The sequence below is a fragment of the Sceloporus occidentalis genome, unplaced genomic scaffold (genome assembly GCF_023333645.1).
Source record: "Sceloporus occidentalis isolate IW3139 unplaced genomic scaffold, rSceOcc1.0.p SCAF_4, whole genome shotgun sequence".
Taxonomy (NCBI): Eukaryota; Metazoa; Chordata; class Lepidosauria; order Squamata; family Phrynosomatidae; genus Sceloporus; species Sceloporus occidentalis.
Window position 1 is genome coordinate 114,649,573 of NW_028316984.1, and position 19,504 is coordinate 114,669,076.

Here is a 19,504-nt window from a genome sequence, read left to right on the forward strand (position 1 = left end):
AGAAAAATGTAGGACATGACCAAATAAAGGCTAAAAAACCCACTCCTATGAATGTAAATCCATGCTTCTGAGTCATGCTCAGAATGGGGGCGTTTTGACATTCCTCCTGGACAGAAGGTGGAAATGGAGGATGTGTCCTGGAAAAAGGAGGACATGTCTGGTCACCCTGCATCTGAAAGTGGAGCAGCAGCTAAATCCTGGCCAAGGAGCACCTTCAGGCTTTGCATGCACACTGCTTAAATAATCCAGTTTGACACTGCTTTTAACTACCATGGCTCAGTGCTATGGAATCCTGGGAATGGCAGTTTATTGTGGCACCAGAGGTGTCTGACAGAAAAGGCTAAATGTCTCACAAAACTACACTTGAGGCTGCATCTACGCTGTAGAATGTATGCTGTTTGACCCCGCTTTAACTGTATAGCTCAATGCTATGGAATCCTGGGAAGTGTAGTTTTGTTGTGAGACATGCAGCCTTCTCTGTCAGAGAACTCTGGTGCCACAACACACTACAGTTCCCAGGATTCCATAGCATGGAGCCATGGCAATTAAACATGGGGGTAAAAACTGGATTATTTCTGCAGTGTAGGTGCAACCTCTCTCTCTCTCACACACACACACACACACACACTTTTCTATATAGTTCAAGTGTAGTTTTGTGAGACATTGAGCCTTCCCTGTCAGAGAGCTTTGGTGCCACAACAAACTGCCATTCCCAGGATTCCATAGCATGGAGCCATGGCAGTTAAAGCGGGGTCCAAAGGGAATGTTTTTGCAGTGTGTGTGGAAGGAGGAGAGCTTAACCCAGGCACTGAGTCACCGTCCATCCCCTTCCTCCTCCTCAGTCCTTTCACTAGCAGCAGCAGCAGCCCCGCCTTCCCGCCTTGGGCCTAGCGTCACTTCAGGGAGGGAAGAAGAAGAAAGAGGGAGAGGAGGAGGAGAGAAGATGCGGCGCTGGGGGAGCCTGTGCGCTTGGAGAGAGGTGAAAGCAGAGGAGGGAGGAGGAGGGGTCGGAAGGGGCTTCAGAGGGGGCCCTGGGCTGAGAGGAGACCCACTGCAGAGCAGCCGGGGGGGGAGGGGGGGCAGAGGGAGAGAGCCAGAGTTGAGGCTCTGGTGTCCTTGGCCAGGGTTTCAAGCAGCAACAAGCTGGGATTCATCTCCTCCCATGGGTCTTCTTGGCCAGATTTAGATTGCTTTGATGGCACAAAGGGTGGGAGGGTTGGGCTGGATGGCCCCTTGTGGCCTTTGCAAACTCTCTGGGGTCTGTTGGTTCTAGAGAGGGTTTGCCATGGCCTTCCCCTGAGGAGGCTGAGAGAGTGCGACTGGCCCAAGGTCTCCCAGCAGGGACTCAACCCTGGTCTCCAGAGTCATAGTCCAGCACTCAGACCCACTATTATGCCACTCTGGCTCTGTTGCTATGAATTAATAGATTATAAACAGCTTTCACTTTATAGTAGGCGTGTTAGTAGCTACGAATACGTTTTGTGTTCCTGTTGAATGCAAGTGAAAGTATGGCTTTCGCCCTGTGAAAGGAACATACTGCCCACATTGATAAATGACACGTTGCACACGTTTCTGGTCTCATCTGCACTGCAGAAATAATTGGTCTGATACCGCTTTAACTGCCACAGCTCAATACTATGGAATTCTGGGATATGTAGTTTTGTGAGATATTTTGCCTTCTCTGTCACAGAGTGTTGGAGCGAGAACAAACTACAAATCCCAGGATTCCATAGCACTGATCCATGCCAGGTAAACCGGTTGTCAAACAGCATTATTTTTTGCAGGTGCAGATCAGACGTGTCTTTGTGAAGACTTCCCCACCCAAAATCCAAAATTCGTTGTTGTTGTGTGCCTTCAAGGACCATTCCAATTAGGGCAATCCTAAAAGGAACCTGCCATGGGTTTTCTTGGGAAGATTTTACCAGTGCCATCCTCAGAGGCTGAGAAAGTGTGAATTGCCCAAGTGGTTTTCCATGGCTGAGCTGGATTTGAACCCTGATCTCCCAGTGTCCTAGTCGATATATGGGGTTTTTTGGTACCTTGTTCAGTTTTCCAACCCTCAGATAAGGGCATTCCTTACAGTTAAGGAGAGCCAGCCTGGTCTAGTGGTGTGGGGTGTTTGGACTACCACCCTGGAGGCAGAGCTGAATCACTGCTCAGCCATGGAAACCCACTGGGTGATCTTGGGCAAATCACACTCTCTTAGCTTCAGAAGAAGGAAAAGGCAAATCCCTCTTGAACAAATCTTGCAACGAAACCCTGTGATAGGTTGCTTTAGGGTCACTGTATACACACCAGCAACTTACAATAAGGGACACCAGGCAACCCCAGCTGCAGAGTGCATCCTTAACCTGTGACTGGGGAATATACCCTACTTGCTCCATAAATAGTTGTCAGGACCTGGAGGCTCCCCTTATATGACTCTGCAAAAGCCCCCCCCCCCAGCCCCAATATTTCCACCCAGAGGCCTCCCTCTCCTTGCCGGGACACTCCACTTCTGTCTCCTCAGCAGCCTGTCAAGCTACTCTTGTGTTTCTTTGCTCAGCCAGGGGGTGTGAGCCAGGGCTGCTGAGAGCTATCGTCCTCTCACTCTCCTTACTTGGTATCCTTTAATGCATCTGAAGAAGTAGACATAAGTCTACAAAAGCTCATGCTGCTAACTTCTTTCTTTCAGTTAGTCTCAAAGGTGCTACAAGATCTCACTACATACTGATTCTACAGACTAACACGGCTATATCTTTGAATTTTGGTATCCTCCAAGCAGAGTTAAGGCAAACTGGAACTTCCAAACAGTTTGGACTACACCCCCCATATCCCTAGTCATGCTGGGTAGGATTAATGTGAATTTTAGCCCAAGAGAGCACCACCTTGACCACTTATCTCATCCAAGAAGAGGCTAAAGAAGGCTGATGAATCAGGGCTGAAATAACACGAAGGATCCCAATCCTATCTGGTCTTGGGAAGCTAATCAGAGTCAGTACTTGAAGGACTAGTACTTGGAAGGGAGTACCAAGGAATACCAGGTGATGTAATCTATATTCAAGGAAGATAATGGCAACTTCCTCCGATTCCCTTGCCTGTGAAATTCATGGGGTCACTACATGTCCACAGGTGACTGGAAGGTGCATACATACACCCATGACTCATGAAAGATCAGTTTGGTCTTGGAAGAATGTAGGGATACTTCTGGACTCTTAAGTACAAGATTTTGAGTTTATAAAGCTTTACTTCAGATATTTGTATCTCATTTAAAACATAAGCTGCTACAGAGATAGATAGGCTATACTGAATAGTAGGGTAAGGAAATACTACTTAAGAACCTGGGAGTGTCCAGCCCTGTTGATACAAATTGTGATTCATATTAAAGAACATGCAAGTATAAGAGAGCACTTTTAAAAGTGTCTTTAAGGTGGAGGAACTGCACTTCTTTGTAGGACAAGCATTTTATGGTGTGAATCAAGGTAGAACGCAGTTTATAAAAACCATTTCTTTTGAAAATGCTTATCCCAACTGGCATATACTTAAAAGCATATGCCAGTTTTCCACAAATAAAATGACCAGCTTTTAAAAAAAATCATTACTGCATTGGAGTTGAAATGAAGTATTAGAAATCAGGATACAAACTAGAAGAACAGCTTCATTTAATGGTAAAGTAATGGTACCTCAATATACTGTACAGAAGAAGCTGGTCAACAGAGTAGTTAAGCTAAAGTACTTGGATTTAAGACTACTTAATTCTGCTGAAGTCACTGGAAGAAAATTGGCTTAGATTAAAGCCCTTACTGTGTGACAATCTAGTAAAGGCATGCATTAAGTGAACTACCGAGTTCACATTAGGCAAAGATATTGGATGATTCTGGTTTAACCCTATTTGTATAGCTTTGTTTTAGTAATTTTTCAGTTGGCATGGTGGTCTAAATTTACAGTTTGGAAAGCATATGTTGTTAATAGCCTGATATCTCTGTTGTTACATTTACATATTGTCTTTCCTCCCAAGAGTTCATGGTTCTCTCTCAGTGTGTATATGCCTTCATGCTGCTGTCAAGGCAGTCCCATGAAGGATTTTATTAGGCAAGGAATACTCAGAGGGGTGGGTTTTGCGTGTTCCTTCTTCTGAAACATAGTCTACAGCAGTGGCGTTCTGCACCAAGGTATCATCTGGTGCAGGGGTGGAGCCAAAAGTGCCTGCTCCCAACTCCCTGTCCCACGCAGCTTTACTTCAGAGTAAAGCCATGTGGGGCAGAGATGTGTGGGAGCCAGGCCTTCTTCCTCCCTGCAGCATGCCGCGGCATAGCAGGAAGGTGGGGGCACTCACCGGGTGTCACCACCCATTCTGTGATGTCACCCTACTTCAGTGGGGTCACTTGGTGTGATCCACACTCCCCACATTGCTCCTAATGATGCTAGTGGTCTAAGGCACCCGGTATTCGTTGGCGGTCATAGTTGTCCGCACCCTTTTATCCTCACAACAGCTCTGTGAGCTAGGTTGATCTAAGAGAGATTGACTGGTCCAGAGTCATACTGTGAGCTGGCCTACATGGTGATTTATTTTGAATTTGCCCCAGGCTTGCTGCATCCTGCTTACATGACATAGGACCAAAATCACAAATCAAGTCTGGACTGTCTTAATTTTTTTAACCATAGTGGGAGTCTTGGAACCAAACCCCAATGGATATCAAGGGTCTACGACAGAAACTTACCAAGGCCTCACTCCCCTCCCTTTGTGCATCCCCCCCCCCATGTCTGTTTATCACTACAACTGGTTGTTGTTGTTGTTTTTTCCAGTGAATTTGCTGAAATTAGCTGAATTACCCTTACTGGGTGAGGTTTCATAGAAAGCAAGCAATTCAGCATGATTCTCTTTTCATCATTTTCTTGTCACTCCCCCTTGTGTGAAGCCAGACCTGTACAGGATAACTCGGTTATGTGGGGGAAAGGCAATATTTTATCTGTTGTTTTATTTATAACTTTGAACATGCATCTTTCAAGGAAAGCGTTCTCTTTGCAAAAAGAAACTATAGCAGGGTTTTGATTCCATTATAAACAATTGGAGTGTTGAAACACTAGCCATATTCTAAGGGGGTGATTGTGCTGATAATTCTTGCTTCCTTCAGCAGAACCTGGAAAAGGAGCTTCATCTGGGGTCATTGACATGTTGGGTTTTTTAGGGTGACTATGCAAATAATCTCACTCATGCATTCCAGGTTTGTTGCTCACACTGTGGAACCGCATCTACTGTATGTGCATCCTTACTAGTTTGGTTGCTCACACGTGTCAGCACTTGAATAAAGATAAAGTTGATGATGCACATGTATTCAAAGCACGTTCAAGGCATACAGAGTTTTACCCTGTTTTGTCCCAGGTTATTCACACAGTCGAGAATGTGAATCTTTTAGAAAAACTTGGGAAAAACCCTGACTTTGATTATCCCAGGTTAAGTGGGTCTTCTGGCAGCCCCGCCCCAACTTCATTGGATACATTCAAAGTGCATGTGAACAACAAAGATTCAACCTAGATTCTACCTGGATTATTTTCACCATCTGAATCAGAAAGCTTCCCACTGCAGCAGCCCCTGTGGGCTCTGGAAGGCTGGTAAGCTCTTTGGAGCAGGTGCTCAGGTGGCGGCATAGAGGGCTGCAGGTGGGAAAGAAGCAAAGCCCTGCTGTACTGGTGAATGTCTGCTAGTATGACATCGGATTTAAGACAATGTAACAAGTATTTTTCTCCAATAGTCAAATATTTATTTATTTGCCCTTCAACCAAAGAGGCTCCCAGAATGGCTTACAGCTTACAAATAGTTAATTTAACAATTTCCTCCCACAGGCTTTCACAACACACAAGGAAAGGGGGATGTCAGCAAGGGAGCAGATTAAGTCCAGCAGATGCTGGCAGCTCTTCTCTTCCCTCAGAGACCAGAGCAATGGCAGTCATAGCAGTTTGCTAGCAAAGAATGTGTCGCATCATCTGCGAAACAGAATCTTATTTATGAGTGATAAACCTAATTCTCCTTTCAGCTCCTTGAGCTTTAAAATAAATTATTTGCAGTTCCATAACAAAAACAACAACAAATGGTAGACTTCTAGGCAACCGTTCAGCTTTATTTTAAAGCTGTAAATAATTCAGAAAATTAAAATAATTTAATTTTATAGAAATGTTTTTATAGAAATATGGAAAAAATAATGATTTTTGGAAGAGAGAGCTGCAATTTTGCGACGGCAAATTATGTTAACAACAACAACATTGTAACATTTTTTGAACAGAAATCATGTTCACAAAGTAATGTATAACTTGAACACAGTATTTCAAGTGGGTCATTCTGGGTCTTTGAGTTCATTGGAGAGATATTTCAGTTCCTTAGAAATCCCTTGTATTTTACTAAAACTCCTAAAATACAAACCAGTTCTGAAAAAGAAAAGCAAACATATCATTGACTGATATCTGATGTGTATTAAACTGTGGCAAAGAATGATATTTAGTAGCACTGATTACTGACCTCTTTATTTGTTATGGAATGAGGTCTGAACCATCATCCTTGTTTATATCTGCATTTTTAATGCTGAAACCTGTAGGAGATTGCTGGCTTGGTACACAGTATTTAAAGAGAATGAACTATTGTAAAGTACGTACTCTATTCAAACACACTCCAGAGAAGTGGTGGGCACCTGCTATTCATTCTATAAATCCCCTGTGTAAAATCTCAAACCCTAGAAGCATCTCTTTTTTAAAATGGATTTGTGACTACCAATACTGATGTGTAGTTTCAAAAACTCCCACTGAATTCACAACTTCCCAGTGATTTCTAAGAAACTCTGCTAATCTTACTGAAATGTCTACTTTGATCTTCTGTAATAAAACTTCTGAATTTTCAAAACTTAAATGGTAATTCTGGATGACACCTGGCTCTTAATGTTGCACATTGTAATTCTCAAAATCAGACAGGACATTTATAAATGAGTCCTTACGGTATTCTCCCACGAAAATGTTTTCTTTATGATTGTTATTTTCTAGTGAAATAGACGGCAGTAACATAGGGAGTAATAATATAGACTTGGAGGTCCCCCATAGGGTCACTATAAGTTTAAGTTAACTCAGTGGCATTTAATGTGTGTGTGTGTCTTTCAAGTCACCTGTTGACTTACTGTGACTCCAATGAATTTCATTGGGTTTTCTTAATACTCAGAGGTGGTTATACCAGTTTCTTCCTCTGAAATGTAGTACCTGGCATTCATTTGCAGTCTGCCATCCAAGTACTAACCAGGACTGACTGATATGTCCCAAGATCAGATGGGACCTGGTGCCTTGGGGAATTGGAGATGAATAACTGTCATATTCTAGTTTTGTGAAGGCACTACATTGTTCTTTATTTTGAATTTATAGTTATTGTTACAGTTGCTTATTATAGCCTTCATATTTATACTGGACCATGTTTCATCGTTTGCTGTTAAGTCACTCAAGACAAATTAAACAGTATTTGCAAGAACCTCTGGCTCTGCCTTTTGTCATGCAAGTCTGTATTTTACGTTCCCATCTTCAAAGACTGAGCTTTGAGAAATGTTATTCTTACTTGTTTGTTTTGATGGGTAAAAGAGACGACAGCAGAGGACTTAATGATTTCCATGCCCACTAGAAAACTTTTGGCAATGGCTTGCATATCATTTTGTGTTGGAGTATGAGCATGGCAGAAGAAAACATAGAGCTCTGTAATATAAAAATGCTTTTCCCCAGCCCATTTTTATTCCATAGACCAATTCACAGTTCTGGAATATGAGAACCATGGCATATACCACACTAGCTCTTAGAATGAAAGTATGAACTTAACTGAATGGCAAGAGTTAGTATACTATAAGTTATTATTATTATGTACTTTGCATGAAAGCTCTTGTTTTGTAACATGAAATAGGACATCAATTATATTCTAGTAAAGAAAGGAACTAAATGCTTAAAGCATAGCTAGGTGTCTGTCCAAGCAAGAACCTGATGATAGTAGCAAATATTTGATTGAATAAGGAAAATGTTAGAATTGGAGAATGCAGGAGCCCTGTGATTATGGGGCTCTATGCACAGGCCAAAAGGCCTGTGTCCCCCCTAACCTAGCATCATCCTGTCCAGATGACACAAGCCATTAGCCCCGTGCTAGGATCAGACAGAGTGGATGTGGATTCAGTGGATCCCTGCTGATCCCAGCCCAAAAGGCCCTTAATCTGGTCTAAAAAGGCCAGTTGTTTGTGGCAGAGTTTCTCTGAAACTGCCACAAGAACTGGCAAACTGCACATATCCCTTACCTGCCCCCACATCCTTTTCAAAGACCCCAGGCATGGTCTGTAATGGCAGAAGGGGGTGCCTGGTCACATGAGTGTAGTCAGGTGCCCCATTTCCACCCTTGGCCTTCAAAGAGGATGTGATGGTCAGGGATGTATAGCGATAACTGACCCATGGCACAGTGGAGGGAAGGCATGTGAATACCTGCCTGTTTCCACTCCAGCCCAGGGACTGACCTGGGTTGGAACCACAGGCAAGACACCATGGGGTTGGCCCGTGGTATCCTGCCCTTTTGATTAGGCTTTATGAAGTCTTTCCCCCCTAAAATGACTCTCAGCATAATATATAGAAGCAGGGATTTATGTTGCTGTTTTAGTGGATATGACAGTAATTTGCAGGGAAAAATTATATCTGTTCACTGTTTTTCACTATCAGGTGTCTTTTGTTGCACCTATATTCTGTTGGGCTGCACCACAGATCAAGGTTGTTAGCTTCTGTTTTTGCAGCAACTCATTGGATGAGGTTAATTTTTAGATTCTCAGTTCTTCAACCATCTAGAGCTATTAGGGAGAAAATAAAAATCTAACTAGAGTCTTATAGAGTTTACTATCTTGATTTAATTTAAAAGTAGTTATCATTCTCCTCTTCCCTTTAAACCTTCATATGAAAATCCAAATGAACCTTTGGTTTTTGGAAATCCAGTATGCTATCCTTGGGATTTAGTTGACAAGTTTCTTAGCCAGGTGTTCATCATTCACAAAACAAACTGTGAGAAACTAAATAAGCTCAAGATTTTTATCTCCCCCTTCCACCACCACCCCGGTGCAGATATGAAATATCCTTACCTCTTAACCCAGTCATTGGGGAACCACTCTTAGTAGAAGTATATGGTCAGGAAGTGATCACATGGTCTTTATTGCTTTATTTTGTGTTCAGGACTCATGTGACTAGCTCAGCTCCTGTAGAGTATTTAAACATTATCCAAGTTGTGTGGACGTGTATTTATGAGCTACTGTACCCAAGTGCTGGGGGTGGCAATGCCCAAAAGAGAACGTATAAAACCTCTCATGGAGATGAGTCCAACATACACAAAACAGACAGTCAAAGAGGGGACATGATTGTACCTTGCTGGCATCTGCATGGGCACATCTCTGCTCCAATGCCCTGTTCTGGTGAAGTGCTGCACATGCGAATATGTGCAGGTACACAGGGACAGCCATCCAAATGTGCTCAGGGATGGTGGAAGGAACAGTTAAAAAAAAAAAGCACCCGGGAGCATGGCTTGAAGCTGCACTGCACTGCATGGTCATGACATGTGCTCTCCAGCCACCTTGGGAGCGGATGTGCGGTATTAATGCTGCTTCGAAAAAGGCAGCAGCATCAATCTGCTTTTTCCTGCCTGTCTGTTTTGCCCCAAGTCAGCTTGGTATGAAATGGAAAGTACTGATATATCCTCCATAGAGGGAGTATCTAAAAGTAATTATGGTTCCCCTGTTGTGAATAGTAAGAGATATTCTTCATTGCCATCTCAAGGATACTAATTTCCTCTATGTTAAATTCAGTTGCTCATGTAATTTCCCTTCATGTCTTTCTCCAGACATCTGTCGGGCTATTGAGTTGCTAGAAAAGTTGCAGAGGAGTGGAGAGGTGCCCCCACAAAAACTACAGGCTTTGCAAAGAGTCCTTCAAAGTGAGTTCTGTAATGCAGTAAGGGAGGTAAGTTTAATTCTGAAAACGCGTATAGTGCATGATGCAAATACATATTCCCTATGTGAGCTGTAACATAAGTATGTTATTAAAATGTAAATTTACTCTTAAGCAGAGAAAAGGGCAAGAGCTGTAAAAAAATCTATATTGATTAGGATTCAGTTTGATTTGCGAAATGTTGGTCAATGCACAGTGTTGTTCTTCTGGTTTACTTCAGTCACCCTGACCTGATCAACCATGTATTTGAATATATATTTTTTCTAAAGGTATATGAACATGTATATGAGACTGTGGACATCAGCAGTAGCCCAGAAGTGAGAGCTAATGCTACAGCCAAGGTAAGGGCCTTATTAGCTTGTGGTAACAAAATTCATCTGAAATCACAGTCTATAAAACTGGGCTATGGAAATAATTAAGATACTTCAGTGTTTGGTTTTAAGAACTTTGGTCCTTAATGGTATTAGGGTTGATCTGTGCCCGTAGCATATCGTGAGTATATCAGAGCTGCTGATAGTAGGTTTGGGAATTAATGTGAAAGTTTTTTGAAGGAATTAGAAATTTATTAAACTGGAGAGGAATGCAAAAATGACTTCTAACCAAAGAAGACAGTTTCCCAAAGCACCCTTCTATTACTTGGTCTTTGAAATTAATTTAATGAGGTAGCTAATATTCATGAATGTACTGCATGTGTACTGACCACCTTTCCACCTGTATGTATGGAATGCTGATTGCTAAAACAATTCTTGTTCCTCACCACTGATGTATTGGATTAGTACCTGGTCTTCCCACAGTGCAGGAATGTAAAGGAAGTGCCCTGCCAGCATTTGGGTTATAGGAGAGTCTGTACCCAGAGATACGTTTTTTGTGCAGCGAAATCTTCATTTGAGGCTGCTTCTTATGAAATAAATTGTACGGTTCCAGGAAACAAGTTAAAAATACATGGTATTGTGTCTGTTACAAAGAATTTGCATGTATTAACTGTATAAAAATATGTACAAGTGGGAAGAAATTGCTCTTCTGCATATAAGCAAATTCATTTTTGATCAGTTTGTTTTGCTTTAACACCATTTTGCATTCTTAGGGGCTGTACAGACTACACCAGCCACCTTTCTTCACCAGATCAAGGCCGTGGCAACTGCATGCCATGGCCCTGATCTGGCTTTTTGCGCAGTGCAAAAAGGAGCTTCAAAAAGCGGCTCCTTTCTGTGCCACGGAAAGGGCGCTGTAGCCGCTGGCACCGCAGATTTTGGGCACTCCTTTGGCGCTGTGTCATCTGGACACAGCGCCAGAAGATTATGACGCTGCCTGCCGTGTGGTGCAGTGTCACACCGGTATGGGAACGGAGTTGCGACATGTGTCATGCTGATGCCATTCCCCCACTCTGCCCCCGTGCCAGTCTTTATGGACAGTCTGTATAGCTTGTCAGCCAAGGTACTAGTCACCTGAGAAGCAGCCCTGACACTGAGAATATTTTGAAGTATATCTGAAGGAATTTTAATTACGCTTGTGTTAGTGTTTAGCAGGATGTTGTGAAATACTTTCCAGTAACATGTGCAATTGATAAAACTCTAAATCTTTATTCATTAATGGGGGGAAATGGGTTTCTCTGTGTTTTACAGGCCACTGTTGCTGCCTTTGCTGCCAGTGAAGGTCACTCCCATCCTAGAGTTGTTGAACTACCAAAAACAGAAGAAGGGCTTGGATTCAACATCATGGGCGGCAAAGAGCAAAATTCTCCAATCTATATATCCCGAATTATCCCAGGTGGTATTGCTGATAGACACGGGGGATTGAAGCGTGGAGACCAGCTTCTTTCTGTAAACGGAGTGGTAGGGATGGAATTTAACTTCCACTTGTAGTAGCTACTTGTGACCGCTTGAGGGCCATGAGAAACACTGATCATTTGATCTTATGTATGCTTTGGAAAGTGTCGTTTCCAGTTTATTTCTACCAATTATGATTAAGTCTAAGAAATTATGGAGTCGACAGTCATTTATAAATTCACTAGTGCTAATGAAAACCTCTGATTTAATGAGGAAATGTCTGAATTGATAAGGCAGGAGCTACATACTGTGAGGAGAATTAAGAGCATGGCTTAGTCACATCAAAGGGAGCAAGTTACAGTCAGGGTTCCATATCCACAGATTCAACCATCCACAGCTTGAAAATGTTTTTAGTATATACATTCCAAAAAGCAATCCTTGATTTTCCATTTCGTATAAGGGACACCATTTTAATACTCTATTGTATTTAGTGGGACTTGAGCATCCACAGATTGTTGGTATCCACAGGGGTCCTGGAACCAAACCTCAGTGGATACCAAGGGTCCACTGTAATCATGGCTTTTCAAGTCCCATTGATGCCAGTGAGCCAGAGTATCATTTAATACAGTTTAGTGATATCCTTTGTACCTTAGAATTTTAAATGATAATGCTGATATTTATTATTTCCCCATTTTACTTTCCCATTGTTACTTCTTGGTCTAACTTAAGCTCCTTGAATTCTAGGCAAGCTAGAACTTGATATTAAATAAATAGTGAAGGATTAAAGATATACCTTTAATTGTTTAAAGGGACTGTTTGAAGGTTATAATTGGGTTGTAAATTAGGGACACATGAATAATTTGATCTTTATAGATCTGGATAAGAAGTCAAGTTTAGTCAAGTATGAACTCACTTGATTCACATCTCCTAGACTAACCTGTAGCTTGGAATTTAGTTGCCACTTGACTTCCATGCTTCCTGGCATTGTTTGCTCAGTGTATCAAAATGCATTTTAAAATATTATTTTGACAGAAAATATGTTTAGAAATATATATTTATGTACCTGGAGGCAAGATTCCCTGCCATTAGATTAATGTGGAAATGAAGTGTATTTGGCTGAACACATGCAAAGGTGTTGTGGATCAGAAATTTGTCCATGCCCACTTGTCTGCTTGATTGCTCTGTGGCACATAACCTCAGAATATTTAGCTGAACCAGTTCATCCCAAGCAATACCACTTTACATCTATCTCTGTATCAGTATAGTTGTCCTTGCTGACCAAAGTTCTCTTTAATATTGAGATTCAAGTGGTGCCTACCCAGCCTTCCAACTGGTGGACAGAGCTGTAGGACCCTTTTCCTAGCTCATTCACCCATAATGTGGGCATTATTTATTACATGACAAGGGAGCCAGATAGGTATCTGATGGGGTGGGGAGAACTTCATTGTGGCAGGAATGGACTGCAATATTCTATATGGAAACATAGAGAAAAAGACACACGATTTCAAGGGAAACAAAATAATAATAAAAGAAAAATCAGAAAGTAGCAAGTCAAGAAATTTTAACGGGGGAAGCTTTGGCCAGTGCAGAAATATATTAGGACCCAGGCATGGACCACAACCCAAACTGATAATTAAAGTCTTAAGTGAAATGTAAAATTATCTTTATCTAAAAGTTGCTTTATCTTAATTATATGCTTAAGCAATTCATTACTACAGATAATGGCTGATAAAATAACTCAAAAATTTGGTTGTAACTTCTCAAGCATAATCTGTGTTTTTAAAAATAACCATGATTTCACTCTTATGTACCTTATAACAAAGTGCTGGAATCCTGGAGTGCATTTTGATATTTACTAACTGAATGGTTAATATTTCTATTTGTTTCAGAGTGTAGAAGGGGAACACCATGAAAAAGCTGTGGAACTGCTGAAAGCAGCTCAAGGGAAAGTTAAACTGGTTGTACGATACACACCCAAAGTCCTGGAAGAGATGGAGTCACGGTTTGAAAAAATGAGATCAGCAAAGCGCAGGCAACAGAATTAATATTGTACATATAACTTATGGATAAGCATGACTTTTGTCTGCTCCACTCATGGAAAATGATTTTGTAGTTTAAAAGATGTTAATTTTGTTAATCCTTAAATCTTTTACAAGTTTGTCTTGAACATCCTAATGCTTCCTCAGAAGAAAAGTTTACACGGGCATTTGAAACTATGTCGTTTTTACAGATGCTTCTTTACAGTTCAAACCTGTAATCATCAAAAGAAATTAAACTGATTTTTAAAAAAATACACTTTAATAAGCTATTTTCAGCATTTGTAACATCTGTTTTTCTAGTATTTTTCCCATTTGGTATTGTTTAAAACTGGAAATCTTTATTTTTGGGTACAGATATAAAGCAGGTCTTATTCTTCTTGGCTCTAAAACATGTATCATCTCCATGCAGGTAGTCATAATTTTATGGTTAAGCACAATTTGTACTTTTGATGAACAAGTTTCTATGCATGTTCTAGATCATAACTTTATACTGTTAATGACATCTTGAACACTTTCTTACCTCTTTTGTGAATAATTTGTAGCAGGCTTTTATTTAATGTTTCAATGACTGACATCTGAGCAGCAATCATTCCTGTTATTTATACATACATTTGTAGTAACCTCTCAACAACTGAAGAAATAGCAAAACTGTGTATTTATATTTAGTAAGTGAAAGGTTGCATGCAATGTAGAAAAAAAAGTTTATACTTATTCCTGAATTTCTCTTGTCTTGTAATTTACTTTAACCGTGTCTGCTTGTATCGTTCATGGAGGATTAGGCCATCAAAAGCTAGTAATGATGATGGCTATATATTATTGACAGCAGAGGAGCTTGGAGAGCACAGGCCAAAGGATACCATTGCACACAGCTTCCTGATTCTAGATTTCCCTTACAGACCAGGTTGGCCACTTCGGGAACAGAATGCTGGATCAGATATGCCTTTGGTCTGATCCACGGCTGCTCTTATGTTTCCAGTGATGGTAGATGCGGCCTACATCATGTCTCTTGCTTATTCCTTGTCAGAGCATAAGTTCTATGAATATGCTTTTTTGCTATTTTTATAGTGACATAGAAACACTAATAGATTTCAGGAATTCTTTTGTAAAAGTTCAAAGCAAGCAAGACACTCTCTAAGAAAGGAGGACACTCCTAGCTCAAATGGGTAGAATTCTGAAACATAGTTTTTCGCCTGGGCTATTCTTCCAGTCCTGTAAAGAATTTGGGAATTGACTATCAGTGCACCATAGTAACTGATGAAAAATTGGCAAATGGGTGGGGTGTTAGAAAATTCCCAGTTTGTTACAAAATCCTTTCAGGATTCTAGGATCCAAAGTAGACCTCAGAAGTACTTTTTTGCAGACAGTCTGCTCAATTAAGGTATGGATTTTGCTTTGATTATTCAAACTGAAAAATAGTTTATATTGACCCCTATCAACTGCTCATATTTTCTACTAATTTCCCATAGATCTCTGGCTATTAAGCAGTGTAGAAATGGACAATATTATTCTCAACTGTGTAGTACCCCAACCTCTAGCTAGAAGGTGCTCTACCTCAAAACACTGAACTCAGTCTGCACTTACCTCTGCTTTTGTAGATTGCACTGGCAAACAAAAAACATTTTGTGTCATGATTTTCAGCTGAGCCCTGGCCAGTAGAAATGTATATATGGGCTATCGAAAATATGTCAGCAGCTGAAGCAGTTTTATCTCCTGGCTGTTGCTACTAATCTGGTTACTAAAAAGTCAGGAAGCTTGTCAGGCCTGTGTTTGCTGTAGAATTCTGGATATGAGCTAGCAGAAAACTGGTGATGGATATGGTCTCCTGTTCCATTTTAAGCTGTGTTCTTGAAATTCCCATGTCACAATCAAGGGTTAGACATTTGAACCTTATTTAAACTGAGCACTGCTTAGCTAGGGGGAGCTCTACTGTTTAACTATGGGGGCTTGTCAGCTACTTACAGCTGTTTAAAACTAGGTGCCAATCTAGAATTCTTACAGCAGATGTTTTGAGCCATGACAACATTTTGCTGGGGTTTCAGCCATTAAAAAAGTGGATGGTTCAGTGGTATAAAACTGAGCCTGCAACCCAGTCTTTACTGTGTTATTCAGAAATAAGCAACATGGGTTTTGCTGGGATTTATTTCTGAATAATTGTGCTGAGAATGGTAGCGTCAGGGCTGCATCCAGTAACACATGAGTGAATATCCACTCAGGCATTAAAACCTCCCCTTCTCTGAAGCAAATGTTGGAAGATGCAAGCATGGACGAGGAATCTGGTTTGCTGGTAGGCAGACAACTTTGGAAACAGCCCATACTTGACAATATCAACCAGTTTTCGTCATTTTGTTTTTCTTCCATTACCCTGTTATATTTTAATTCAGCTTCAGGTCCGTGTGTTTATCTCTTCTAACATAGCAATATCCTAGTGATAAGTAAGAGAGTACTTGTTTTCCTTTTCTCAGAACTCCTGTAAAGAACATTTCCATTAGGCAGTAGATCCCTGCTTCTGTCCTTTTCCCAAGTATTCTTGCACTTATGTCCCCTATGGATTAAAAACCAAGAATCAAAGCCCTACATAGCATTATTTTAATTGTCCACTAGATGTCAGTATTCAGCTGGAAATGCATTTGAGTCGTTATGAGCAAGTGTCCTGTAACAAATGTCTGAAGAACTAGAATCACAGTACATGCAGTCAAATATAAGCAAATATCAGTAGATTTTTGCTTTCTAATTACAGAATAAAAATTATTAGTCAGGATGATCATGTTGAAAAAAGAAGAGACCTAGTAGGGTTGGTACAAATTTTCTGAACATTTAGCTATCACAAGCCTTCCTGTAACAGCAGAATGTTAGTTAGAATGTTAGAAACTCAACAACTGTATGAGTTTCTTTAGTCTTTTAATTATGACTGAGCACTGAACTGCATTGTTTAACCTCGTAGTCTGCTGCAGAAGGCAAGAAGTCGAATCATGTTATTGAATTGTATATTTTTTATGGAGCAATTGATATTTAAAGTATTGAGACCAAAAATAGTTGGGCCAATCATGAAGTATTTTAATTGTATGATAATAGATTTGTGTTGGTGCTTCCTCTATTTCTATATTTTTTAAAGAATGAAATAGGATCAATTAAAGACTACTATAGAGTTTGTTTCTCCTAATGTTTAATGGATATAGCAATGTGTTCCATTACTCTAAAAAGTAGTTTGGGCTAGCCAGGGCTGCTGTAGAAAATTAAATTAAGTACAGACTTAGAGTTATGTGGAGGTAAATCCCATTCAATTCTTCCCTTTAAGACTTTACTTCTCAATAGACATGTACAGGTTTTCCCAGTTAGGGATTTTTATTCACAAGTCTACCTTTTGGATTCAGCAAACCTCCAGAACCTATTCGATTTAAGTTATGATAGGGAGGACGACAGATAGTAGGAAAGTATTTGTTGCCTCCAGTCTTACAAAATAGCCATAATCATTGCTTAGAACCGGAGTGAGATTGGGGCTGAATTAATTTTGTGTGCCATCAGATCACTAGAAACTCTGAAAGAGTCAAAAAGAGTTATGTATATTCAGTCTTTTTTGTTTGTTGCTCCAGTCCATGAAATTTCGTAAGTGGATCTTGAGGCCAGGTTGAAAGCCAATATTTTAAAGTAAGATTAGATTCTTTACAGAATTAAGAAATGAACATAAGGAATACTACTGAGCAGGTGCTGTTCTGTATTGTATTGGCGTGTGCACATATGCAATAATTAATAACCAGCAGATTCAAATTAATACTGTGTGTGTAGTCTCTCTGTTCTTATTGCTGCTTCAGGGCCCTGTGGTGATTTTGATTTTGTTTTTGGAATGGGAAAATAAAGAATTGAACCTTCATATTTCTTGGTGTGTAAAGTGCTTTGTATGTAAAACGTCCATACTATTCTTACCAGCAACTTTCCACAGTGGAGTACTTATCTAGCAGACATTTCAATGTCTGTATAGATAGAAATGTCCCTCTCTTCCCCCAATAAATGCAGCTTGGAAGTGCTTTTTCTTCGTTTGTTTCTAAAACTTAAATTGAGTTGTTAATAGATCCATAATCCACTAATGTGTCTGAATAAAGGTTCTCATGTCTGAATTAAGGTACATGAGAAACTCATAAAGCCATGGGCTTCAAGTTATATCTGTTTTCTTCCGAGTTGGCATAGTGCTTAAAGAGTGGTAATAGCATCAATAGTAGCTATTTTCATTTCATAATAATTCTACTCAAAAGTGAAAGAATCAAATGCTGCTACTTGGGGAAACAAAGGGAATGTTTCTCATTCCTAGTCATGTCCATTTTACTTAAATCATGCCGTTGGGTAAATGGTGTAAGATTTAAGGTTCATTAATGTAAAGAGTGTAAATGTGTGGGAAAGCATAGCCCCTCTCATGGGTTAGGCAGGGGAAAAGCATATTCACTGCAACATTCATTACAGTGCCAAAATCTGGCAGACCTTGCACTGAGAACACATATGAAGACTTTACATATGAAGTCACCACATGGGGTGGAGAAGACCTATACAATGACTGCAGGTATGACTGTGCTGCTCCTTTGACAACAGTTCACCTTTTATAAAATTAAAGCATGAATAGGGCTACACAAATTGTTGTGCTGAGAGGCATTCTGGCACCCTGCATTTACAGTGTATTCAGAGGTGTCTTAGTTTAGCATAAAGGAATCTGATAGCAATTTTAAGCATAATGGGGTGGGGAGGGGGGGTTCTAGCATAAGTTCATTGCTAGTACAAATTCATCAGAAGTAAACTAGTCCATGAAAGTTTATGCTAGTCTCACAGATGCTACTGGACTCCTTCATATGCAAATAGGAAGTTTCTTTGTATCAAGTCATACATGATTCAAGCTAGGTCAGGTATTGTTTACATTTAATCTATTTCCTGCCCTTCTTAATATGGAACTTGAGGCAGCTCACAATATAAGTAAAAACAAATACTATAGTTAAAACAATGGATATTATGACAGTTGACATTCAGCAAAGTTAACATATTAAAACAATTTAAAACAGTTAGTGGACAATTAACATTCAAAGGCCTCGGTAAACAGAAAGGTCTTCTTCTGTTAGAGAAAGCAGAGAGCAGGCCAAGCTACTCTTCTATGAGAGGAAACTACATGGAGCAGCCTCTGAGAAGGCTAACTCTCTCCTGTGTCCTCACCAAACAGAGCTGTGAGATTGCAGTGCTTGAACCGGGAACCTTTTGCACACAGAGCAATGTGCTCCACCACTGATGTAGGGCTCTTTGTAGTCTATGCCAACATCACCTGCCAACTGCTGGAGCTCAAACTGCTGTCACAGAAGAGTCACAAATTGAAAGTGAGTAAGACACAAGCACTGTAATGTACAACTTGAGGTTTGGAAACTGACATTCTGAACAAGCTTGACTTAGGAACATAGATGTAAACTTAAACTTTATGTTGCTTTCTGGGGTGCTATTTAAGAGATGGAAGCAGGTGCTTTTACTTATCTAATCACAACTTGGTTTCACCTTGGATGTGGAGACTGCATGTCTGAGGACTGGTAATAAATCACTTATTTGTTTTCTGCCTCAATGAATTAATAAAAGGTGCGGCTAATCATTCAACTGAATGGGGCCAAAATAGGTGAAATAGCTTAAACTGACCATTGTCTGCCTATTTTAATGTGACACTGGAAGCTGACTAGGATCCCACTTTTTCCTTTCTTGGCACCGTAGCTTCAAAAGAAT

General features: G+C 40.4%; 1 protein-coding gene across 1 annotated transcript in view; it reads left to right on the top strand.

Moving 5' to 3' along the window:
- LOC149314523 (protein lin-7 homolog C) overlaps nucleotides 1-17,638 on the top strand; it is a 20,224-nt gene extending 2,586 nt beyond the window's left edge. Inside the window, exons 3-7 of the mRNA XM_089523109.1 lie at nucleotides 892-979; nucleotides 9,857-9,975; nucleotides 10,233-10,304; nucleotides 11,586-11,795; nucleotides 13,619-17,638. Coding sequence (XP_089379235.1) covers nucleotides 892-979; nucleotides 9,857-9,975; nucleotides 10,233-10,304; nucleotides 11,586-11,795; nucleotides 13,619-13,774 — 645 coding nt within the window. The 3' untranslated portion in view covers nucleotides 13,775-17,638. The remainder of the gene's footprint in view (nucleotides 1-891; nucleotides 980-9,856; nucleotides 9,976-10,232; nucleotides 10,305-11,585; nucleotides 11,796-13,618) is intronic.
- The last annotated feature ends 1,866 nt before the right edge of the window (nucleotides 17,639-19,504 follow it).